A 25,371-nucleotide genomic window follows, 5' to 3' on the forward strand; every position below is an offset into this window, starting at 1 on the left:
CCACGCAGGAACTCGTCTGTTTTGAGAGGCATTGCCAGGCGCTAGGGATGGTCTTGAGTTCTCTGCTTATGCATTTTGAGAAGCGCCTTGAGGTTGTATGGATAGATATCAGTGGTTGGGTCGGTTTGGGTGGCTTTGGCTAATTTGCTTTTATGGGCTGTATGGGTATCTTAAATACGCTGCGGTACGTTCTCCTCTATGCATTGTCCTGTTCCCGTCCCGGGGCAGGCATGTGCCAAAGACCAGTGGTATCAACACTCTCCGGAAGGTGTAGGTGTTTCAGCCTCGATCCCAACGTGGCGATCGGCTACGACTCCTGTCACGGTCGCGCCGTCTCCTGTCCTCCGAGTCGCGATGCCGACGCTCACTGCGATCGCGCGAGCCTTCCCGTGCTCGCCGCCGGTGCCCGTCACGCTCGCTGCGAGACTCTCCGTCATCGCGGTCATCTCGGCGGTGACGGTCGTGCTTCCTCTCCCGGTCGCCTCCGTCATGTCCGTCCTCTCGCCTGCGGTCTCGGTCACGAGAAGCGTCACGGCGTTTCCTCCGTCCCTCGTCGCTACTGCCACCGAGACGGTCCTCCACGGGAGTCGTATCCCTCCTAGGCCGGCCCTCCCTATCAGCCCCACGCTCGTCCCGGTCTCTGTACCTGTGTTTGTCCCGTCTGCGACTCTCGTCCTCGCTATCGTCTCTCCTTGATGACCGATGCGATCGGTGGCGATGCCTGTCCTCGTCCCTGTCTTTGTGTCGCCGGCGCTCCTTCTCCTCCCGCCTCTTCTCCCTGCGCAGCGCCTCCTCGACCTCTTTCTTTTTCTCGTCTATCAGAAACTGCTTCATGGGGTCGTCGTCGTCGTGGTTCTGTATCAAGAGCTGTAGTTCCCGTTCTTCCTTGAGCATCGGTCTCGCCCGCCGCGCGTGCTCCTCCTCCTCGTCCGTCTCGTCCTCGCTCTCGCTCGGCAAGCCCTTCTCGGCCCGCTCCCGACGCAGCATGTCCTCCCAGCCGACCTTGTACTCCTCCAGGTCCTCGTCGTCGCGCATCTTGTACCGTGCGTGGTCGACGCGGATCAGGCGGCCGCCGATCTCGGCGCCGCCCAGGTTGTCGACGGCCAGGTCGGTGCTGCGCTGGTCCTCGTACTTGAGCCAGCCGAAGCCCTTGGACTTGCCGGTCTCCTTGTCGCGCACCAGCTTGAGGAAGACGGGCTCGCCAAACTGGCTGAAGATGGTGATGATGTCGCCCTCGGACAGCTCATATGGCAGGCCGCCGAAGTAGATGAAGGCCGTGTCGCGGTAGTCCGCGTGCCACGAAGCCTCGGGCGGCACGCCATTCTCGATCTCGCGCTTGTTGAGCGCCTGGATCGCGCGGATCTGGTTCATGGCGGGCTGGTGGACACGCGACGCGAAAAGTTGTGGTTACGTGGCGGAGCTCGAGCTCGCTGAAATCGAAGGATCGTGAGGCTGCCAAGACCAAGAATCCGATGTCATTGATGTTCCACACAATCGGTCAAAAGTGAAGGGTTAGGGTTGAGTATGCAAAGGCCAGCTAGTGACCTTGTCTCTTCCCCAAGCGTGCACAGTGCCAGGTAACGCCATCGCAAAGCGCATGCTCCAACTACGCCGTGCCATTGGCAGCTGCAGTATGCCATGGCTTGTTGGAAGAGCTGGTCAGCAGAGTGCCGACGGTGCAGCTGGTGGCGCATCGCAGCGCCGTCTGCAGCTGCGGCCCCGCTTCAGAGCATGAAGGAAAGGCGGGGTTGTCCCCATCAGAACTGGAGCTGATCGATGTGTGCGAACTGGTGCTTCCTCAAACCAGCGGTTCTTCTGATCTTCGGAGATGCGAGAAAAACAAAGCGAGGTAAAAAAAAAAAAAAAGGATTCCATTGACAACGTATCTGGGACTCCGTACTTGCCAGATAATTCGTACTCCGTAGTTACATAAAGGTACCTTACCAAGCGTAGGTAACATTCCTCCGTATCTTGGCTGGATTTGTGTTGGGGTTGGCGTTGTGTTGGTCGAACCCTTGCAACGCCTCGGTTCGTCCAATGCTGCGTCCCAATTGGCTGTTGTTGCCATGCACCTTCCAGGCTTGAAGCGGGCTCAAGCTGCTGCCCACCGCCTCCCACCGCCTTTGTGCATCTCGATCTTCGGTGGGGCCAGCCTCACCATTTTGCACTCCGGACCGAAGCTGCCCTGTAGTTCCACAGTAACTAAACTACTGTAGACTGCCGCAGGGGTGCAGCACAGCAACCCGCAATCTGCAACCCGCAGACCGCAGACCGCAATCCGCTGCCCTGTCGCCCGTCCCGTCGTCGCTCGTTTTCCTCCCGGGACCCATCGCCGTCGTGCCCAGCCCCGGTGCTCTGAGTACGGCGCGCCTCTCAGCCCAGAACACGCATTTGACATTTTGAACCTGCGATTGTGTGGGCGCCCCCGCATCGCGACCTACGTCCCGGGGTCCCTACGACACCGCAGAGTCTCATCACAACAACCCCCGGCCCCCGGCTGTTCCGAGACCCGAAACCTCCGCCGGCACCGTCTCGAGGGTCTCGTTTCCTGCCCATTGACGCCGCTCCGACCCGACCATTGGTACTGGTACAGCGCCAGTTGATGGACGTGCCGACCATGAGCTCCCCTCCCGCCACGACCGCAAGCCATGACGGCACGGCAAAATCCTCCTCCCTCCCGCCCCGGCGGACCGGCAAGCCCCAGCACATTAACGGGCCGCTGTACAGGCAGGCGAACAGCAATGTCGTGCTGATTCGCCGCCCTAAGAGGAAAAACGAGGGGCCCATGAAGCAGCTCGCCCGGTGGTTCGTCGACAACCAGATTGGTGCGTTGCGATGCCCCCGTACACATCGCTGTTCACGGGCCCCCCGCTGACCTTGCATCACTAGGCCTGTCATTCAACCTCCTCGCCCTGCTCTTCCTCGCCCACGGCATGCCCCGCGCCAGGGACTACACGGCCAAGTACTTCACGCTTTCGTACTACAACCCGAGCACCGGGAAGTACGGGCTGGGCTGGGCCGACGGCCACTTCATCCTGTTTTGCGTCGTCGTTCTGACCGGCCTGCGCGCCGCCACCATGGAGAACATCCTCGCGCCTCTCGCCAAGTCCCAGGGCATGTCCAAGCGGAAGGACATTACCAGGTTTAGTGAACAGGCCTGGATGGTGCTGTACTACAGCGTGTTCTGGCCCCTTGGTTTGGTACGTCTGCAGCCCCATTTTCCTCTTTTTGACAGGGCGGTCCCGCTTACAGAGAGGGCACCTAGTACGTCTACCGCCAGTCGCCAGCCTACCTGGACCTCCGTGAGCTGTGGACCGGCTGGCCAGACCGTGAGGTTACCGCGCTCGTAAAGGGCTATTTCCTCGCGCAGCTAGCCTTTTGGCTCCAGCAACTTATCGTCATCAACATTGAGGAGCGCAGGAAGGACCATTGGCAAATGTTCACCCACCACGTCATCACGAGCTCCCTCATGTATGCCGCATACCGATACGGGCATACACGGGTAGGCAATCTCATCCTGGTCCTGATGGATGTGTCGGACCTGGCCCTCGGGGTACGTGATGTGGAAACAACCATTTTCCAGTGAGCTTGTGTTTTTGATGATCCTGCCTGAGCTAACCATTACGTGGGTCCCCAGTTGGCCAAGTGTCTCAAATACCTCGGCCACCAGACCATGTGCGACATCATGTTCGGTGTCTTCATGTTCTCATGGCTAATCGCACGGCACGTCCTGTACCTCTGCGTGTGCTACTCCGTCTGGGCCCACACCCCCGAGATCATGCCGACTGGCTGCTTTAAGAGCGCTCAGGGCAGTCTCACCGGACCGTTGGAGCCCCCAACCGACAAGGGCCTGCGGTACCTCCTGGAGCCTCTCTGGGATTCGGAGGGCTTGTTCTGCTACAACGACTCGGTCAAGTGGGCCTTCCTCGCCATGCTGCTCTTCTTGCAGGTCCTCACCCTGATCTGGTTCACCATGATCATCCGCGTCGCCATCAAGGTCCTGAACGGCTCTTCTGCCGAGGACGTGCGGAGCGACGATGAGGCGGGCGAGGACGACGACGAGGACGAGTTCGTCTACGAGGAGGCGCAGCCGCTCGAGCAGGAGGTCGGCGTCGAGGAGATTGACCTGAAGCACTGGGAGCGGCGGACGGGCATTAAGAGGCAGACGTCGGTCACTACGGGTGTCAGTCTGCCGGGCCACAGCGACCGCAAGGAGCTCCTCGGCCGCATCGGGTGTGAGAAGCAGGTCGAGTGAGGCTTGTGCGTCTGTGCGTTGACGAGAACGTTCATGCGTGCCACCCATCTACCTAGCTGCATATCTTGGCGTCTTGACGGGGAACGAACGGCCCAGGAATTCCAGGGAAAGAAGGGAGGACCGCGGATGAAAAGGACCGACATGGCTGGGTCGGTGGCCATGAACCATTGGAGCTCGGAGAGGAGATGCAGGACGCATGGGAGGGACACCGCGGTGGTCCTTGGCTGCCCGCCTTGATGATGAGTTATTTGACGAAATGCCTTTTGCCCGGGTGGCCGGCTCAGTTTCTTTTCTTCCTCTTACAGCTGCGGGATATGCAGCGTCGCGTGGGTAGCTCCGCTCCCGCGCTCAAGGGGGAGCAGTCTCCGGCAAGCAAGGGGTTGCACCGGGGATTGCTGGATGGTTCTTTCATGCCTAGGCTGCTTGGAGCTGGTTTTGGGAGCGATCTATAAACTCGAACCAAGATCAAGATATCTTGTCTTCTTCCGCGACGACGATTCGTCAGTCCTTGTAGACATTTGCAAAGCAGTATGTGCGGCATTATACCGAGGTGCACCTGGGCTTCCGCGGCTGCCTTTGGATTGGAGGACGTAACCACGGTTTCACCACCGCATTGCCAAGTAAACACGCCTCGGCCCTTGAGAGTCGAGCTCGGAGGCGGGTTCGGTGGAAATCTCAAGTATTCGGTTTAAACTGGCTGCTACTTACACACTTTACTACACCAGGTTTTTCCTCCAATACCGCATGCCGCCAAGTCCCGGATGCCGCCAAGTCCCGGAGTTTTCAGTACGGAAAATACGGAGCCTTGAGCGCCCCGGATGATGGACCACCGCGTCACACTGCAACCGGGGCAGCGGTTCGGTATTTTTTTAGCCGTGGAAGAACAAGACGTGCCGTATATACGACGATAGTAGCATCTGCGGAGTCACGATTGCCGTTGCCGCAGGTTATTAATATGGCTCGAAATTTGGGAATTGGAGGTTGGAGAGATGAGGCCTGCTTGCTGGGAAGTTTCCATATCGACGACCTTCAAGTTGGCAGCCAAGGAAAGTAACGAGCACCATTGCTGTTAAGACGGGCCGGACGAGAACTTTGAATCAGTAGTAGGCTGTACGTCAGGGCACAATGGTCTACTGGTCGACACTCCTTCTGGCCGGACTCGCCGCATCGGGAGCCCACGGCACGCCCGTTGAGGTCGCTCGCCGGGCGACACCGACCGTCTACCTCGCGGGAGACAGCACCATGGCCAAGACGGGCAACGGGCTCATGGGTAAGAAAAATCAGACTGCTCCTTGCGTCCGACTTTCCATGAAGAATATCATCCAGGAAGAAGGCTGGCTGACTTTTTCCTGCCCAGGCTGGGGCGAGTATCTCGCCCAGTACATCACGCTGCCGGTGGTCAACAAGGCGATCGCGGGCCGGTCGGCGCGCAGCTACACGGAGGAAGGGCGGTTCAGCGAGATCGAGCAGCTGGTGCAGGCGGACGACATCGTGGTGATCGAGTTCGGGCACAACGACGGCGGGTCGCCCAGCTCGGCGTCGGACAACGGGCGCAGCGACTGCCCGGGCGCGGGCGACGAGACGTGCACGTCCGGCAAGACGGGCGCGACGGTCTACACCTTCAACCACTACGTCGAGGCGGCGGCGCGCAGCTTCGTCGCCAAGGGCGCCCGCGTCGTCGTCAGCTCGCAGACGCCGAACAACCTGTGGGAGACGGGCACGTTCGTCTACAGCGTGCCGCGCTTCGTCGGCTACGCCGCGGCCGCCGCCGAGCACGTCGGCGCGGGTGCGTCTTTCGTCGACCACTTCCAGGCCGTCGCCGACATGTTCCTCAAGCTTGGCAGCGCAAAGACCAACGCGCTCTACCCGCAAGACCACACGCACACGAGCCCCGAGGGGGCCGACCTGGTGGCCCAGGCGTTCGTGGAGGCCGTCGGGAAGCGCTTCAACGGGACCACGGCGCTGGACTCGTACGTGAAGAGTCCGCTACCGGCGGTGTTTTGATATGGAAGCTTTATTGAAGCTACGGTGGTGGTGCGTGCTTGGACATGCTCCGAGTTCTGGTCGAAGCTGATGTGTCCTAATGTTGGAACACTACATTGTGCTCTCCAATTCAAAGTTGGTGCAGGTCTAAGAGCCACTGTACCGTGTCTCTGTGGCGCTGCGCTTTAAGCCTAGAGGTATATAGTCAACCAGGCTCACAGCATCCGGCCGTTCCCAGGACGCTGCTCGGATTATGCGTATTTGCTTCCCGCATTCCGTTGAGTGTGGCGGGAGGATATTGGTCCCTACCGAGTCGTGTGGCTTGAACGGAACTTGGACGAGTCATGATCTGTTCCTTAAATTGTATTGTCGAGAGTACGGCGTCTGGTTGCGGCTGCTTGACTGCCATTTTACTTGGTTTAGACACCAGCGATATACCTCTTGCTGGCTTTAGCGCCCAAGCTAATCTCAAGTTTGACTTGGAACAAGTATTCCGGACTTGGAGGAATTCTAGGGCTGCCCAGTTTCTTATTGATCGACTCTTTTGCTCGTGGTCGCCACTGGCTAGCCAACAGTTGCATGGCAAGTAGAAGATTTATCCTCCCTATTCCACTTTGTCCTCCACTTCCGCTCCTCTAAGGCAACATACTTAATACTCTCACTGGTCACACATCTCTTTCCCTTTCCATGTGTGTTCTCTGTAAATCTGTTCGGATTGCGTCGTGGGCGTAGGGGCTAGTTCGTCAGGCTAGTTTGGCAGAGCAATGACCAGGGACGAATGAGTTAAGACACAAATACCTGATCTCTGCCAACTGTAGACCGGGAGATGCCTCCGGTAAAGCTCTCCTGTGAACTCTGCCCTAACCCTGGCCTTGCCCCTGATATGGATATGGCGCCTTCCGTTTTTGGCTATCGCCTGCCCTCAGCCCGGACTTTCCTCCGCACTGCGCTGCACATTGCTGCTGCCTCTCTGAGAACAAACACGGCCCCTCAGAGAATCTGCGCGGCTTACGTTGGGATTTACGCAGCTCTTCTTACAGCCGTTCTCGCGAGACGCCCTTGATGGCCGGGCGTGACGCGTCCAATGCAACGCGACTCGAATCCTCCTTTCCAGGGTGGGCTACCGTTCGGCCTGTCACGGATCCCGCGGCCCCCGCACCGGAGCGCTGGCATAACATCAGTGCAGCGTCGCCTGCTGCATCCCAAACCGCACTTGGCGAACGGGCGGGTTGCAAGCATCGCTTACACAGGAATTAACTAATCCGTAACCAGTCCGTATCGCCAACACACCTGCCCAGCCTGATTACTGTGGAGGGCCCCATCTCGCGTGTCGTTGAGCATTGAGTGGACTTGTGTTCCCCAGACGCGCTCTCAGGTTCGTCGACGCTAGTTGAGCTGCCGGAAGGATGCCGGAGAACGAGCCAACCGAGGGCGAGGGCGCGGCCAGGAGAGCTGTAGGTTCCATTGCTGTTGTTGTGCTGTTTGTTCTGATGCATTTGACGTTCGAGTCCCACCCGCTCCGCTGGCTCAAGCTGACCCATTCCGTGCCCCTGAGAAGTGCGATCAGTGCCGGCTCCGAAAGGTACGTATGCCCGCCCGCCGACGCCGACGCCGCCCGTCTCGGCATCCCTTGGACCCTTGGCACCTACCCCGGTTGCGTACCCACACTCCCTTCAGCCCGCTGCAAGTTCACCCGCACGAACGACGACATGAACGAGGTACAGTTTGCAGACGCTGAAAGGCGCTGTGTTCCGTTTAGATCCGCTGCGACAAGGAATCGCCGTGCTCAAACTGCAGGACCGCGCACCGGACATGCAGCTCGACCGGCGCCGGCCAGCGGCCCAAGGAGGCCCGCCAGCGTGTGCTGATCTCTACCCAATAGTGAGACCTGGCCCCTAGTGAGAGTGGACGCCGCTGGAATCTGTTCTGATGCTGTGATTATCCCTTGGTCCGTGATGCAGCGAGCGCAAGATCAACTACTTCGAGGCCCGCCTCGCAAATATCGAAGGCATGCTTCGTGAGCTGGCCGTCTCCATCACCAACAACAGCCGGAGCCCCTCGAGCTCGGCTACCGAGAGTGCGCCTCCCGGCCCGGTCCCGGTCCCGGGCCCCAACGGCTCCTCACCGGCAGCTGCAGACAGCACGGATGTGCTGTATGGGGCCGAGGACGACGGTGATGCCGCGCCCACCTTCGAGGGCGACTCGTCCCTGACCGCGCACACTGTGTTCGCGAGCGAGTTCCTCGAGAACACCGTCACACGGTCGCTGCCCCCCGACCTCGATCCCGACATGCGGTCGGCCTTATCCTCTCTCCAGCAGATTGCGAGCATGCAGAACCGGCCGAGTCCTTCCGAGGCCCGCTTCGTCAACGCGAAGCCGTTGCCCAAGGGCGGTATCCGCGAGCTGCCCATGCCGCCTGCCCAGGTCGTTGTTGGCATGTTGCGCGAGGTCAAAGGTCCTGGCCGCCATCGCGTGCGGTAACTGACAACTTGTTCGTTGAATACTGACATCCCTCTAGACAAACCCCCTCAGAGTTTCATAACCATTTGCACCATGGTCGCCACCGACAACTTTGCCGAACGGTGCAGCAAGGTGTACTTTGCCACCGAGGACTACAGCATCCTGACCTGGGGGATCGTCAATGCCGGCCTGTATTTCTTGTTCCTGGAGCGAGCGTCTGTGGCCGAAGGCGCACAAAAAGCTCAGCTGCTTCAATACCAGTCCGTCTGTCGCGACAACCTCGAAACCGCACTCACCAACCTGCCGCTGCTGCTGCCGGCGCGCAAAGAGAGCGTCGAGATTTTGCTGCTGGGTGTACGTCGCGTTCCCCCCTACGCCTCCTCCCCCCAAACAAGACTCGCCTCTGCTGACAGCCTCCCTAGGCCTTCTATGCCATCGAGATCTCCAAATTCTCGCTCGCCCGCGACCTCAACTCCATAGCCGCGACTCTCTGCCAAACTCTCGGCTACCACCGCCTGCGCTCTCCGACTCCGGAGAGCGAGGCCAAGGTGGTTCTCTTCTGGGCCGCCTACATTCTTGACAAGGCGCTCTCTCTCCGCTCCGGCCGTGCCCCCGTCATCCAGGACTACGACATCACGGTGCATCGCGGCCTCGGGCCGGGTATCAACCTGCCCGACGCCTCGTGGAGGGTCGTGCTGAACCTGTGGATCTCGTACGCTAATTTTCTGGGCAGGGCATACGAACAGCTGTACAGCCCGGCCGCGCTGGCGAGGCCACAGGAACAGCGCGTCGAGAGTGCTAGGCAGCTTGTTCAGACGATGGGTACGTCGTCTGTCCGTTTGGATGCGGGGCGAGGATAACACGGGAGTGCTGACATTCGGTCGGTGTGACAGTAAATCTGGCCAAGGAGCAAGAACCTCTGATGCGCCATACCCGCGAGAAGATCCGCGGGACAAAGTTCGACGCCAACAAGCCGTTCACCATGGACCTGGCCATCCTCAGCGATGAGTTGCTCCACTGGTCGGCGCTGACGCTAATCTACCGCGCCATTCCCAGCCCGCCGGGCTCGCCGAGCACCTTCAACCAGGAGTGCATCCATGCGGCGAGACGAGCGTTTGCGCTGCACCAGGAGTACATGGAGATGGCCGGCGACAACGTGGCGGCGAAGGCGGGATGTATTCAATGGTATCTTCATCCATTCCTTCCATGAGGGCGCCTCGGGCATCGCTAACCATATCATGGCTTAACCCCCAGGAACCTCATATGCGTCCCCTTCACGCCCGTGATCATCCTTTTCTGCCACATCGTAGAAACGTCGGATGAGGACGACCTCCGCCGGCTCGCCGACTTCGTCGAGTCCCTGCAGCCGGCGTGCGCCGTCTCCGAGGCCGTCGCCAAGCTGCACCGCATCTGCCAGGTGCTGCACAACGTCGCCAGCCTGTACGTCAAGGCCAAGGCGCAGCGCCAGCAGGACCCGCAGCAGCGGGACCAGGACATGGCCATGGTGGGCGACAACATCGATATGTATCTTAGCCAGCTGGGCTTCATGCCGCAGGTCGACCCCGCGTTCGGCGGCGAAGGCGACCTGCCCGCGGCCGGGTTCGCGGCCGGTCAGGCGAGCGAGCTGGGGAACTGGTTCTCTGGGAATACCCATATCCTAGGGCTGCTGGAGGAGGATTTGTCCGAGTTCGAGCCGCGGATGTGGTCGATGGGCGGTCAGTAGAAGGCCTCGGGAGTGTCTGATGGCACGGTGCCGGCGTTTACGGTTTGGCGTGCGTGGGGCGGCGCAGCGTAAACAGACGGTAGATGGGGTTCCCGTCAGTCGAACGAGAAGAGACTTCGTCGCGGCAGTCGTGGTCGCAGTAGATCCGTTTTCCCCGTTTGTGCAGCTGGGAACGGTACCATTCCAGCACCCCACGCTGCCGTGTCGTGTCGTAAGCGAGGACCCCAGGTCAGCCATCCTGATGCATCATCCCTGCCCCTCTCAATCGGTCGGCTTCCTTGGGTCGTAGACCTCGTAGCCCTCGTCCTCGGTATCACTCTCGACGAGCTCGCTCCCGACAGCCGGCCCAGCAGTCCTCGAGTCGTCCGCCTTCTTCTCCACCTTCGCCGGCTCCCCCCCATTTCCATTTCCATTTCCACCAGCGACCGAGACAAACCCCGACGCCGTAAACCCGGTCTTTTTGAACCCGCCCTTCTTGAATCCTCCGCCACCAGCACCGGTAGAAGCACTGGCATTGGCCCCTCCCGAAGGAGCAGCAGCAGCAGCAGCAGCCGCCTCGCCCAGCTTGATGCTGACCACGCCGCCGCCCTCCTGGGCGCGCATCTCCTGGCGCCGCGCGCGCGCCGCCGCGCCCGGGTCGCGCACCATCGCCTTCATGTCCTTGAGCCGCTGCTTGTGCGCGTGGTCGTAGCTGCCCAGGTGCGCCTCGTACTCGTGCGTGCGCGTGTACCCCTTCTGGCAGAGCTGGCAGTAGAGCGCCTGCAGCGCCGAGCGCGCGGAGGCTGTCTGCGCTGGCGGGAGGGTTGAGCCGCGCTGATGATTATGGGTTGTTAGCTACCTTGGTACCTTGTCTTACCTCTGAATGGGACTCGGTTGGGAGAGAGGGAGGGGGGGTATAGGGGAGAGCTTACTGGTGGCATCTTTGCGGCTGTTGTGAGGCTAAGTCGCGAACAGGTGGATAAGTAAGGAAGTCGAGAAGCGTGTGTTGCGTCGGATCGTGGTGTTGAAAGTCAGACAGTTCTGGATGTGGAATCGGCAGCGAAGCTGAAAAGTTACAAGGGCGTCTTTCGGGCTGATGTCTGCCAAGAAATGCCCCTGTGGGAGAGTGTGGGGTACGGTAATCGGCCGAGCGCCGTTGTGGTTCTCAAACACCAGGTTAAAGTGGGTCCAAATGGCTGTACCGCACACCCAATTTGACAGTAGTATACAACACACTGCCATCAGTGCCATCAATATTGAAGCCGTAGATACTGCAAAAAACGGCCTAAATCGCCATTTTCTAGTATTTTCGTATACTTGTTGAAGCTCTATAGCGTATTCTAGCTTAGTCAGCAGCTATTTAATTGAATCAGGGGTGTAGCGCACCAGCAATTACTCCTAAATCCTAGCTACCGACTTATTCCTAGCCTTTCTAGGCATTTTATAGGCTCACTGTTATCTCTTAGGCTTCCTAAAGCTATAGATATATTGCTAGAACTACCAACGAAGACACCGCTATATAGTTCCTTAGTATTATACCCTCAATGCCTCTTAGCTAGCCTAGCGTTGCTAAGCCTATTGTACGACCTTCTACCTCTATTTTTAGGCGCTCTAGCGATCTACTACGTATAATCTATCGCTCTCGCCCTCTTTGTAGCCTAGTACAGTTCTCGATAGCGCTTTCAAAGCGTAGTTGCGCGCCTATATAAGGAAGTAAGGTACTGAATCCTTCTTACTATAGTGCCTACCTAGCTCGCGAAGCTCCTAAAGCTCCTAAACCTTCTAAATCCCCTAAAGCCGCTAGGCAGATCAAGATCGTATTGCGCTATACCGCCGAAGCCGCTGCCGTCGCCGCCTTAGCTATAGCAATGCCTATTAGTAATAAGCAGATTAGGATCGTATTACGCTATATTGTCGAAGCTGCTACTACTGTTGTTATCGAAGCTTTTACCGCTACCCCTATCGCCAAACCTCCTACTGCTACCTTGGCCACTATCTCTGTTGAATCTCCTACGTTTAAACCACCGATCTAATATCGCTAGGCGTATAATATATCGAAGTCTTATAAAATAGGTATATCCGCTATTCGTTTATACCCTCGATCGAAGTCTAGCTTTTATTTAAAGCCTTTAGTATATTTAAAATTGCGTTCTATATCCTAAGGTCGACTAGATCGTTAAATATAGTGTTCTTAGCTACTGTTGCCTAAACTAATCGAGATAGCTGACTTAGAGGAAAGTTCTAATGTTGTAGAACGTACTTAAGGCTATTTATAAAAGGAGGATACTAATATCGATATTATAGAGCGCTTCTAAGGTCGTTTATAAAAGGAAAATACTAATATCAATATATTCGTTTTATTACTACTACTAGTATATTCCTAATCGCTAGATATCTAGCTATCGCTAATGTAATTATAGGCTTGAACTAGAGGCTACTCTCGCTTATCTATACTAGATACTACACTATTAGCTTATATCCTACAATCGTCTCGCTATCGAAGTAATATATTCCTTAATAGACCTGCCTTACCTAGTACTATTATCGTCAATATCGTTTATATTATTAGGTTCTTTCCTACCCCTTTTTATTAGGGTCTTTGAACGTTGCTACTACTCCTATAGGAGCAGAACTATCGTTACAAGGTTGCTATAGAATATATCAAATAAAGTAAGGTCGATAAAGTAAGGATTAGCAACGATTTAAAGCTAAAGATCTAAGATACTATATATAGCCTATACAATAAAGTAGTTAGTAATGTTCAACAAAGTAGAATCGAAATAGAACTTATATATACTGCTATCGTAGCTAATGCTATAGCCTACTTTAGTTCGAGAGCCAACTCGAAGGTTTAGTCGAATTCTAGGAGAGTAGATCGCCTATTAGTATATCTAATGTTTATCGCTATTAATTGGCTAATGAAGGCATTACTAAGCTAATTAACGAAGGACTATTCTATTAATATTGAGTATAAATTTAAACTTATTGAACTATTGTAGGCGAGATCCTTAATAGCTTCTATACCCTTGCCTTCTACGTCTATACCTATTCGCTAGCTATTCAATTACAACGCTATAGTACTAGCTAATACTGGTCGATCTATATACCCTATTGTATTAGCTATGCTTACTAGCTAGAACGGGAGGTTGATAGTAATATATAAGACGCCTATGAATATAATGCTGAACGAGGTGTAAGAACGTAATACCTAGGAGCTAGATAAGGTGTATTTCTACCAACTAAGCGAGAAATAGCGTTGTAGCCTAGGTATATATTGCCGTAATTACTATAAAGATATAGATATATAGCTCTAGTTCTATTACTAGGCGAATAGCGATAATGTCTACCTTCTTATCACTGTTTAGGAGATAGGCGAGTAGGTAAGCTAGATTAAACGAGGTAAAGCTACTGTTGATAGCCCGCTAGACGCCTTAATTAAGAAGTAGTTCAGCTCTATATAGGCCAAGGCCTATTAGAGCGTTGAGGTGTATTCCAATAGCGAGGTTATATATAAGCGTATACAAGCTATAGAAATCTACTTCTACCTATAGTTCAATATTATAAGCAATATAGGCGATTAGAATCGAATAGGGCTATCTCTATAATAGTATAGTATACTATAGCTCTATCCTAAACTTTAACAATAGCCTATAGTAGTCTTAAATATAGTGGCAATATATAATATAGCTAAGCCAACTTTGCTAATAGTATCTGTTCCTTCGAAAGCACTTCCCTTTGCTATTAGCACTGTTACCCTATAGGAGACTATTATACCGATATACTCTTCGTTGTTACTACCTAAACTATATAGAAAGGAGTCTTTAGATATTATTAACGACTTTATTAAAACCTTTGTTTGCTAGTACTGCCTACTTAGCTAGAAGGACGTAATAGCGGCTCTCTACTAAGTTAGTAGGTCTCTCTATATAGAGGGTAGGAGGGTTTGTAATATTCGTTAGCTCTCTAATATATAGTTTTACAATAATAAGTTCCTATAGTATTTGATTCCTATGTTTTATAATATAGTAAAAGGCTTCCTTAAGGAGGAGGTAGAGCTAGCTAGCTTTAATAATAGCTTAGTTCAAAACGCTTAGTAAAGCGCTTAGTAAGGCGTTTAATAGGATAGTATATTCTTTCTACGTTGCTAAGGCACTGTGGCTAACGTTTAATAGTATACTAGCTTCTTTGAGTACTTAGTCTATTTATCTACTATACAATTCCTTTGTCAACGCTTTAGCCTATTATATACTTTTATATTGCCTATTAGATCTAGAAGAGGTAGGACTTGGATATATAGAGGAGGTGATAGAATAATAGGCGGAATATAGTTTAGAAATAGCCTTTTTCGTAGAAGAAGAGGAGGAAGAAGATAATGAACTATAACTATATATATATCTATAGGGCGTGGTGTTCAACCTACTATACTAGTGTTTTAGAACTCCTAGAACTACTTAGAATACAATGCTATATAATCTACCGCCTCGCCTTTCTCTTAGAACAGTATCATTGCCTTCTTAAAGTGCCTATATATAGCTATAACGTCGTTGGCAACAATAGTATAGGCATTACAAAGGAACTCTTTAAAGTCTTTATCCAAATAGTCTTATATAAATATCTTCTAGTAGTTCCGACGAATATAGGCCTTAGTATTATAGAACGTCGTCTCGATTAGGTTGAAGTTTAGTGAATATAGCAGCAAATACTATAGTAGAACGCTAGCCTCTCGATAGGCCTATTTAATAGCATTAGCTTAGTACTATAATACGTTATTTATAACGAAAATACTATAGTAGTCTAGGAATAGCCTTATCTTAGGTAGAACGCACTTCTTTAGCTATATAAGGAAGCCTTCCTAGTTAGAATAACCTTGCTAGACCAATAGATTAAGAACACTATCGACTATAATAGTAGGGAGGATATAATAGTGTTTACCTCTCTTTATAACATTGTCGACGACAGGGGTAATGTTTAGCAGTGCCTAGCTAATACGATGAACGCTATCTCTTTGATCGAAGCCTAATTCATTATAGAATACGAATATCTCTATAGTAAATATAGCTACCTTTCTAAGGTAATCAAGCTAAAGGATATAGTTCTACTATATAGCCCTTTGTAAAGCTACTTTCTTCCTCTACTAAGTCTAATATAGATAGCGAAATATCGTCTTAATAGATATAAATATATAGTATTCTTTAAAAAGGAAGGTCTATATCTCATTAAAGTAAAGGTCGGACTTATAGGTAAGGTAGTCGAGGAGTTCCTAGTAGTTATAGTACGTTAGCTAACTACTAGGAAGTATCATTATTAGTATACTATAAAGAACGAACCTCTATAGTTTAGGGCTATAGTATATAGGCGTTCTATAGCGTCTTCGGCTTAGGAAAAGGATCGCTAGTAAGTTTAAATAGCTGTTTATATCGGTATATCTATATTAGGCTAACTTCCGCCTCGCGTATAATAACCTTTAGCGGTTTTCCGGCGTATAATATAATGGCGATTAGGCGCCTCTAGCGCTTATTGATATATTGAACTATAGTGCCTAGGCGCGTTGTTGGCTACGCACTTCGCCAGATAGCGGGATGGGAGGCGGTTCGAAAGCGAGCTCGTAGACGGTTCGAAGGCGGGCTCCTAGGCGGTTCGAAGGCAGGCCTCGATAGCTGGGTTCAGGGGCTCGATGGCTATGCTAACTAAGCTGCAGATTTCAACAAGTATGTAAAAACACTAGAAAATGGCGATTTGGGCCAATTTTTGCAGTATCTACGGCTTCAATACCTTAGTGCGCCAAGGGGGGGTAGCAAAATGGTCACCACCAAGGTTTTGCCGCTATAAGATGGTATTATAGCTATATAACTATATGTCTATACTAAAACCATCACGGCTATACTCGTAGAGCTGAAACTATAAAATCCTTAGTGTTTAGTTCTAGCTAGATATTCTTTTGTCGATAAAACGGTCCCTATAATAGTGTTTAATTAAGTACGTTATACTACTAGGGCGGCATATCCACCTTAGCTACAATGTCTACGTCGTAGCTTCTGTCCCCGCTATACGGTTAACCCTATTTTCAGTTAATCTTGCTTCTATATACGTATTTCTACTCGAAGGACCATTTCTATTTATAGTGATCATTTCCGACTAGCGATATAGTGTTAAATCTATATTTTATTCTAGTTAGTGATAGTATATAGATAAGGAATATATTGTAGGAGTATAAATACCTAGTAATGACAATTCTTCTTTTTAGGGGATATTCTTCTTTGTCTAAAGGAACTATATCTAAGTAGGTTTCGTTATTAAGGGGGATGTCGATATATAAGTTGGTCTACGATTCAAGACTATTTTACAATAGAGGGGTATTAGAGTATTAGATGGTCTACAACTTGAACTATGTTACGGTAGAGAGGGTATCAACTTAGAGTCAATCTGTAATTCGAGACTACTTTGCAGTAGAGACAGTATTAGCGTATTAGACGATCTGTAATTCAAGACTACTTCGTAGTAGAGGGGGTATTAGCGTATTGGACGGTCTACGACTAAAAATTAGTTAGTATTAGCTAGGAGCGTAGAGCGTATTTAGCATCTTAGATCTTAGCTACCTATATTAGAAAAATTAGGCAACTACTTCTACCTATTTCTATAGATGTTTTAGGGTATTGGTACTGCCCGCTCTTTGCAATATTCTATAGATTGAGGTTACCTTCGACCTTGATCAACCCTAATAAGGCTATTGCCTATAGTGCTACTGTCTAGGCTACTATCCTATCTAGCGATACTACCTCGAAGTCGACTAATAAGATCCTTCTAGATGTTGCCCCTTTATTGCTCGGTATTAAGGCTAGTATCGAGGCTACTATTGGTATAATAACCAAGTTTATTTTATATAACACTACTATTCTAACTAAGAAGTCTAAGGTCTTCTCGACCTTCTTCGACAACTAGCACTAATGTACTAAGGACAACAACCTATTTAGTAAGTTCAAGCTCTTATAGATTAAGGTTACCTTCGACCTTGATACTACTAGCAGTATAATGACTAAGCTCATCCTATACAATACTACTATTCTAACTAAGAAGTCGGTCTTCTCGACCTTCTCTAATAACTAGTGCTAGCATATTAGACAATAACCTATTTAGTAAGTTTAAGCTTATAGGTATTCCACTTACTCTCTCCAATGTCTTATAGATTGAGGTTACCTTCGACCTTGATTATAAACGTCTCGGCTTTTAAGAAGGGCACCGCCTACTCTTTACAGTGTCTTATAGATTAAGGTCACCTTCGACCTTGATTATAAACGTCTTAGCTCTTAAAAAGGGCATTAGTAAGACCAACTATATTACTATCATTAACAATAAAGGCCGCCTATCTAAGGAGAAGATCGAGCGTATATATATTTGCTAGGGCTAAGAAGTTCAAGGAGGAGGATAAGGCTAAAGCCCGCTATATCAAGGTAGATAAGAAGCTCAACAAGTTGGATAAGAATATACTCTGCTCTAAAATAATAATATCGTCAACTAGCTTAGCGAGAACTAGTAGGCTACCTACAAGGAGTATAAAGAGCATTAGAAAAAACTCGAAGCTATCGCTAACTTAATTATAATAGAGTTATCTAATAGTCTACAACTTGAATTGAGCTACAGTAGAGGGGGTATCAATATATAAGATAGTCCGTTATTCGATAGGACTACTAGGGTTTCCTATAACAATAAGATAGTTCGTATTAGGCATTGATCCCTAGATACGACATATATAGGAAGATATAGTCTATTATATATTATAAAGATATAAGTAGACATTGATCAAAGCGAGAAGTTTATACCTATTTAGCAGTTAACGTATAATAGCTATCTATAGAGAGGAGGGTAGTTTAGGTTATTAACAATCACTTATATCTATTTTAGTAGATAGTCACTAGGTTTACCGTTGCTTCTTAACTTTAAAGGTATATACAGTAATGTTAGTAGCTTAATAGTCGTCTCTTAAGTCCTATATAAATTAGTTAAAGCAATGTAATATATTTGATTAACTATAAAATCGCCTAGTAGTATATCTAATATATATAGGCAGTCAATCTAGAAAGCAATCTACAAGGTGTTTAAGATAATCTAACTATAAGATTAGCAACTATTGCGTTATATTAGCCTACTATACTAGCCTACTATAGATATCTCTGAAACTTAAGACGCTATCTCTCAACTATGAAATTTAGCGTCTATTGCGCTATATTAGCCGACCTTCGATACCTAGAGTAATAAACTCAACGCTATATCTAAACTACAAAAAAAGTCCGTTTATGTTGACGGATTAGGCGAGCTTAGATACTATTTTAGTAATATCCTCTAGATTCTCTATGTCCTCTATATATATAGCCATCTTGAACTCGAAACTCTCCTAGCTATTAGTGTATATAGCCTTATCCTATAGCGTAGACTTATCTAGATTCTCTATATCCTCCAAATATATAGCATTCTTAGAAGTCTCTATATCCTCCTTATATATAATTATTTTGAACTTAAAAGTCTTTTTACTATTAGTGTATATAGCCTTATCCTATAGTATAGACTTATCCGAATCCGCTATGTCCTCTATATCCTCTGTATATATAGCCTTCTTAAGAGTCTCCTCGCTATTAGGGTATATAGTCTTATCTAGTAGTATAGCCTTACCTAAATCCTCTATATCCTCTATATAGATAAGGGGGACCTATTCCACTAAGCCCTTATCCTTCTTTTACCAAGGTATAGTAAAGAGGCGGATCCCTTTGCACTTAATCAACGTATATATATTAGTAGGAAACTATAGAACCTTGTCGACGACTAAGGGAGGAAGTAGCCTATCGTCTAGGTATTTAACGAGTAAGTAGGTAACTAGTTTATCGTTATCTTAGAAGAGAGTGTAGGTCAAAGAGATTTTAAGTAAAGAGTATATAAAATTGTCAAATAGCTATTTGGCCCTCCTAGGAAGTACGTTGTATAATGTCTTAGGCTTTAGAGAATATCTGTACACTTGACTAGTGAACTAGAGACGACGTTGTAGGATCCTAAAGTAATAGGCTAGTAGGATCGTAGCGTTCCCTATATAATGGGCTCTTATAATTTTACCCTAGATCTATACAACGAGCTAATTAGCCTTATTCGCCTCTACTCTCTATTTAGGGCGATGGAGCTTGAAGCGTTTAAACTTAGTATCTGCCTCTATATCGTTATTGTTATTGGGAGGCGTTGTATACTCAGTGGCCTAGTCTAAGTTAGTGTCGTTAAGTGTGAAATCCTTGTCTTTAAGATCGTTGTTATCTAACCTAAGCTCGCTTAGATCTACGATATATTGATAGTTGGGCTTTAGATTAGTGTCTACAATATATTAGTAGCTAGGCTCTAAACTAGTGTTAAAGCTAGCGAAGGAGTAGGGCTCTTTGTATTCCGCTTCTTAGTATTTACTCTTATTGTCTTACAACTCTTTGGAAGCGATTACTAAGTCCTCTTCAATTATATTAGACGCTTCCGACTCTGATCTATCTACTTTTTTGTTGCTATACTTCTTTGACTTAGGGTTTTCTAGGTATATAAGTATTAATATCAGGGTCTAGTTATTGAAATAGTATATCTTACTAGAGGGCTTGGTCGTATACTCCTTTAGCTTCTTAATACGAGGGAGGACTATACTTAAGAACTAGGGCTCTATAGTATTGGATATCAATGTAATTGTAAAATTGGTTAAATGTTCTAAGAGCGTTTAACTCTTTATACCCTTATATTCCTTAGGAGAGGGTTTATACTTTCTAGTGCTAGCTTCTACTAATGTCTATAGTATAGTAGGTTCTATTGGCTTGTCTCTATAAAGGTCACTGCGCCCTAGCTTTATAGATTTTATAGTTATAGCCTTCTTTAGCTCTTTATAAGTTTCTAGGTCGGTGTTACTTTCATTTTTATCGGGACCCTTATACACTAGCTTCTTAGATCTTATAGTTGGGGCCTTCTATAGTTTTTTATAGGTCTTAGCCTATTCTACTATAATAGCGTTGTCGCTATCGTTATCTTTAGCTTTATTACTTTTTTATAGTATATCTAGATCGGATACTATTAGATAGAGTCATCCCTTCTAGGGGTTGTCGTAGTTAGATAGCGTGAATGATCGACCATCGTCCATTTGAATTTACTATATAAACCGAAGTATTACTTTAGTAGCTTTAGAGTATATCGATTTAAAGAGTCTCTAGTTCTTAGCAACTTAGGTATTGTCGCTAAGACTACTCTTCGCTAGGTCGTTATACGACATTAGTATACCAACGAAGTATATAAGCTCTAGGCCTTCTTCGACTAGGATCTTAGGGTCGCTAGGTTGTCGTTGCTTCTCTTTATAAGCCTATTTAGCTAGTCGATCTTAGAATATACGACTAAAGCTATTGATCTAAAAAGTGTATTATAGCTTAGGTTTCTTATTGTCGCTTAGTACTAGCTTAGGTTTCTAATCGTTATTAGAGGGGTCGTTATCGCCTACGTTCTTCTTAGTCTCACCAATGTTAGTTTTCTTATAGGGGAGTATAGTGTTCTCGACGCGTTGGGAAATATTAATTATATTAGGTTTCTAACGATAGATAGCGTTAAAAGGAGTAGCGATATTTTAAAGTAATATAGGAAGGAGAATTAGATATAGGAGAAGGACTAGGCGAGGAAGTAGGTTAAATGGGTAAGAATATAGGAGAGTTAGAGGTAAAAGAAAGTTATAGTTGACCGATTACTTAGTATCTATAGAAACTTAAACAACTAAGAGCAGTTGGAATTATCTTACCTCTTCTTTACTTTAAGTAGGATAGAAACAGTTAAATATTATATATTAATAAAGAATAATAGTAGTTGACTTAGTAACTATAAGATCGACAATTAGCAGGTAGGTCGGTAAGGTTGTATAGTATTAAGAACTAGATACTAGAAGAATAGTGTAGTTACTAACTAGAAAAGTCAGCTAGGGTTAGGTATAGTATATAGATATAGCATTCTTAGTACAAGGAAAGGCTTAGATTAATATATTATATATTAGATACTAATTAGCTCCCTTTCCTTAGAAGGCAACTATAAAATATCTAAAGATAGGTATTAGTGTTAATAGTTAGGTAGCGGTAGTGCTTCTGGTTTATATACCACCTTAGGAGGTACATTGGCCTACTATTATATCCCCTAGGTTATAATTATATACGAGATATATAGTATTAAGTATAATCTTATCGCCAGTTATATTATAGTCAAGTGTATAAGACGCTAATATAAATATAGAACTATTAATAGCTAGAGCTTAGTTTACTATAAGATATCTAAGAGTAGCCTATACTAGTATATATAATTTCCTAGTCCCTAATAGTAGACAAGCAAGGTCTGTCACTTCTACCCTAAGGAATAAGTATCCTCCCTCCTCTAGTATATTATAACTATAGTAACCTTTTTTTCTATAGGTGTTAGTCTAAATCAAGGCTATAGAGCTTATCTAGCTACTTACTTCTTTTTCCTATATATAGTAATATCTAGAGCAAATATACTATAGCTCTAGCCTCTGCTAGCAATATATAAGATAGTAAGTCCAAAATTATAAAGACTATTATATAAGCTAGTTATATTACTCAACGTCGGTTAGGACGTAGATATTAGGATTATTGTCTACACTTAAGAACTTCCTCTTCTCTTTTAGCTTATACCTCCTACGTTTAGCCTTTAGTAGCTACTTCACCTCGGTAAAATCGATATAGATCGTATCCTAGGACTTCGTAATTATAATATTCTTCTAGCGATCAATTAGCTACTTATAGTTGTACACTAGTTGACTATCTATAGTTGCCTCAATTAGGCGAGTTGGGCCGAGAGCAAGCTAATCTATATACTTCTTAGTAGACGTCCTAATTTCTATAAATATCGCTATCTATTTAGGTCAGTGAAGCTTATTAGATATATAGATAAATTATTTCGTAGTTAGGCGATAGTACTTACGTTTATACCACCTATAGACACTAGATATACTTCTACTAATGTCGATATACCCTTTATAGAAGTTGAAAAGCTCGATAAACAACTAGTAGTCGTAGATCTACTTCAATTCTATATAGAGTAACTTGACGGAGGTATATACTATAAACATTGGATACTCCTCTATATACTCTTTAATAAAGGCTTAAGGGTCTATAGAAGTTAGTAGATAGCCAATACAATAACATTAGGTTCTATACAATAATCTTATCTAGATAGCAGTACTACTATATAGATATATTACCGACAATGTAGGTAGCGTAGTAGTTCTTAACGAAATCTAATAGTTCGTCGGTAACGTCTTAAAAGTTGAACTCGACTAGTTCTTCTTTATTTATAACGTATAGGATTAGGAAATACGTAATATAGGCTATATATTCGACTATCTTAAGCTAGTCCTAGATAGCTCGCTAAATATTAGTTAGTAGCGCTTTATAGTACTTCCTCTTCTTTAGCCTCCTATTAGCTAGACCCTAGATATTAGCTACTAGGTCGCTATATCTAGGGAGTAATAGCTATAATCCTTTATTAGTCTAGTCTATAACTATACTATTTATATACTTAAGGGTGTTTTATAAAAAAAAGGTAAAAGATATACTTAATAACGACGACGAGTAGACAACTTACTACGACGACCTATAGGCTAGCCTATTCTCCGACTTAGCTTGCTAGAATAGTAAGAAGCTTCTTCCTATTCTAATCGCTTATATTTACGTTACTTAAGTTTAAGTTATTATATTAGACTTAGGTATATTAAGCTTATATACCGACTAGGATATCTAGAGCTAGCGATCTAGGCCTTGTGTCCTATATCTCTAGGATAAACAGGTCTAGGTCTTAGTTATTATCGAGTGTATAAAAGAGCAACCTAGTCGCTATTACAACGAAAGTAGAGAGAAGGCTAACGATAGGATCTAATAGGCGAGGGATAGCGATAATAGATAGGAAGTATATAGGTGTAGATTCTACTTAGCGACTAGAAATTCTTATATAGGCTAAAATGTTCCAACGTTGGTAGAGGAGGCAAGAGCAATAAAGTTACTTAGGGTAAATAGACGTACGATAGAAGCCCTATATCTAATTCGATTACAATAGTCTTAGTAGCGAGGTTTCTAGATTAAGCTACTAAGTTAAGAACCTTACTATTGAGTTCAGTTCTTATATATACCTAACAACTTGCCCTACTTACTAAATAGATATCAATATATTTTATAATATAGAGCTCTAGATTCATTCTTCTATCCGCCTCTCACGACCTCTATATCCTAAAGAGGCGGAACCCTTATTTAAACGACTTCTTTAAAGTATAAAAACGAGTCTAGCTTAGCGAAGCTCTGTCGATACTCGAAGCTATATAGCAACTATAAAATTACTAGTCCTCTCACAATACTATAGACTAGGATAGGATCGATCAATAGCTAGACGTAGAGTCGTTTAGTAGACTAGATATAGACTACCTACCTAAGACACTAACTAATTTATAAGATTATAATTCTATACTATTATATATAAACTATAAAATTTTAGCTAATTAGCGAAATACCCTCGACACCGACAGAGAGATATAGTAGCAGATCGATATGTTAAGTCGAGATATAAGCTATTTACAATATAGGACAGGCAGTTTAAAGGTAGATATCGTATATCTAGACTTATACAACACTGCTAATACTAATATCAACGACGATTAGCAATTAGTGGATTTTATTGCTAGACTTCTTATATAAATGCGACAGTTGGACTAGGCTAGTATAGCTAATAGCGATAGTTTCTTAGAACCTAATAAGTAGCAAGACTAACTCGCTAAGTATATATCGGAATCGTTGAACGAAAGGCTAGCTCTAGTCTATATAACTAGCGTATTTTCCTATTTAGAGGGTATAGAGCTTAAGGATATAACCTCTACTATAGACAAGCACTTTATTGTTAATATATAATAATATAAATAACTAATACTAAGCATTCCCTATAACAAAGCTCCCTCTAAATGTTCTATAACATTATAACTACTACAGTACTATAACTTATACCTTAGCAGTTACTGACAGTTGGTAATAGCTATTAGCTTTCGATAACAACTGCCAACGGCTGTTGACCTTGACGGTTAACAACGGCTGAGATGGAATTTGGATAAGCGGATCTAAGTCATTGGATCCGAGCTATTGGAACTAATGCATCTGATCTAAACTGTCGGATTAGAGCTGTTTAGATCTAAGCATATAGATATTGAACGTTATACTTTGATAACTTAGCTAAATGCGGCTAGTGCAGCTCCGTTAGAACGTTTAGTATAGCTCTAATTGGTTTTGTATATTATACTTTGATAACCTAGCTGAATATAGCTAGTGTAGCTCCATTAGAACATTCTAATTAGCTAAACCTTAGCTAAATTAGCTAAGGTACGTACTATAGCTCTAGAACTATAAATACTGCAGTGCCTCCTAGCTTTAGAAGATAGAACCTTGAATTAAATAGATCCTTTTACGAGTTGAACTCGCAGCCTCTGCTTCTTTGATCTATTTTAGCATGTGCCGCAACCACCACCTGCGCTACGCTATCTCTATAACGAAGCACAATAGCACTGGGGTCCAAAGACCTTATATGCTTGCGATTAGCTATCCTGCTCCCAACCTTCCGAACTATCCTCCGAACCCTCCTACCGAGCTATTTACCTTGCATTCGCAGGGCACTTTGCTAAACCTCTGATCCTTCTAATACCTCCTAATCGACCTACCCTACACTTCTAGTGCATACCTCCGAACCTGCCCTCCTGTGTGTGACGGCATAGCACACTAACCACTGTTATATAACTTGCGTATAGACCTATTATGTAACTACACACTTATGTGACCTCCTGAGTTGGTAGATTTACAGGATTCGAGTCGACTTCCAGATTAGGAAGGAGGGGTTGACTTGCCAATAAGGAAAAACGCGCTAATAAGGCGAACTACGTCTTACCCTA

At 46.8% G+C, this 25,371-nt stretch overlaps 5 protein-coding genes across 5 annotated transcripts; 3 read left to right on the forward strand and 2 right to left on the reverse strand.

Annotated features, from left to right (window-relative positions):
• Window positions 1-98: 98 nt before the first annotated feature.
• On the reverse strand, window positions 99-1,515 carry THITE_2111279 (uncharacterized protein). Its single transcript, XM_003651188.1, has one exon. It carries the CDS (start codon window positions 1,369-1,371, stop codon window positions 280-282), a length of 1,092 nt encoding a protein of 363 aa, XP_003651236.1. The 5' UTR covers window positions 1,372-1,515; the 3' UTR covers window positions 99-279.
• Window positions 1,516-2,155: 640 nt separating this feature from the next.
• On the forward strand, window positions 2,156-4,348 carry THITE_2111280 (uncharacterized protein). Its single transcript, XM_003651189.1, has 4 exons — window positions 2,156-2,825; window positions 2,890-3,200; window positions 3,266-3,553; window positions 3,638-4,348. The coding sequence occupies exons 1-4, from the start codon at window positions 2,618-2,620 to the stop codon at window positions 4,253-4,255; spliced, it is 1,425 nt and encodes a 474-aa protein (XP_003651237.1). The 5' UTR covers window positions 2,156-2,617; the 3' UTR covers window positions 4,256-4,348.
• A 1,032-nt stretch (window positions 4,349-5,380) lies between these two features.
• THITE_2142693 (carbohydrate esterase family 12 protein) lies at window positions 5,381-6,259 on the forward strand (the record flags this gene model as incomplete). The annotated part of the gene is made up of 2 exons (XM_003651190.1): window positions 5,381-5,525; window positions 5,613-6,259. 2 exons carry the CDS (start codon window positions 5,381-5,383, stop codon window positions 6,257-6,259), a joined length of 792 nt encoding a protein of 263 aa, XP_003651238.1.
• A 2,230-nt stretch (window positions 6,260-8,489) lies between these two features.
• On the forward strand, window positions 8,490-10,469 carry THITE_2111287 (uncharacterized protein). Its single transcript, XM_003651191.1, has 4 exons — window positions 8,490-9,052; window positions 9,121-9,520; window positions 9,592-9,883; window positions 9,953-10,469. The coding sequence occupies exons 1-4, from the start codon at window positions 8,792-8,794 to the stop codon at window positions 10,419-10,421; spliced, it is 1,422 nt and encodes a 473-aa protein (XP_003651239.1). The 5' UTR covers window positions 8,490-8,791; the 3' UTR covers window positions 10,422-10,469.
• Window positions 10,470-10,517: 48 nt separating this feature from the next.
• THITE_2111291 (uncharacterized protein) lies at window positions 10,518-11,503 on the reverse strand. The gene is made up of 2 exons (XM_003651192.1): window positions 11,333-11,503; window positions 10,518-11,234 (listed from the first exon to the last, which is right to left on the reverse strand). The coding sequence occupies exons 1-2, from the start codon at window positions 11,339-11,341 to the stop codon at window positions 10,683-10,685; spliced, it is 561 nt and encodes a 186-aa protein (XP_003651240.1). The 5' UTR covers window positions 11,342-11,503; the 3' UTR covers window positions 10,518-10,682.
• Between the last annotated feature and the right edge of the window lie 13,868 nt (window positions 11,504-25,371).

The sequence above is a fragment of the Thermothielavioides terrestris genome, chromosome 2 (genome assembly GCF_000226115.1).
Source record: "Thermothielavioides terrestris NRRL 8126 chromosome 2, complete sequence".
NCBI lineage: Eukaryota > Fungi > Ascomycota > Sordariomycetes > Sordariales > Chaetomiaceae > Thermothielavioides > Thermothielavioides terrestris.

Coding starts and splice junctions, on each gene's coding strand:
- THITE_2111279 (XM_003651188.1), bottom strand. CDS start 1,371: ATGAACCAGATCCGCGCGATCCAGGCGCTCAACAAGCGCGAGATCGAG.
- THITE_2111280 (XM_003651189.1), top strand. CDS start 2,618: ATGAGCTCCCCTCCCGCCACGACCGCAAGCCATGACGGCACGGCAAAA. Junction 3,201..3,265: donor TGTTCTGGCCCCTTGGTTTG/GTACGTCTGCAG, acceptor GAGGGCACCTAG/TACGTCTACCGCCAGTCGCC. Junction 3,554..3,637: donor TGTCGGACCTGGCCCTCGGG/GTACGTGATGTG, acceptor GTGGGTCCCCAG/TTGGCCAAGTGTCTCAAATA.
- THITE_2111287 (XM_003651191.1), top strand. CDS start 8,792: ATGGTCGCCACCGACAACTTTGCCGAACGGTGCAGCAAGGTGTACTTT. Junction 9,053..9,120: donor TCGAGATTTTGCTGCTGGGT/GTACGTCGCGTT, acceptor CAGCCTCCCTAG/GCCTTCTATGCCATCGAGAT. Junction 9,884..9,952: donor AAGGCGGGATGTATTCAATG/GTATCTTCATCC, acceptor CTTAACCCCCAG/GAACCTCATATGCGTCCCCT.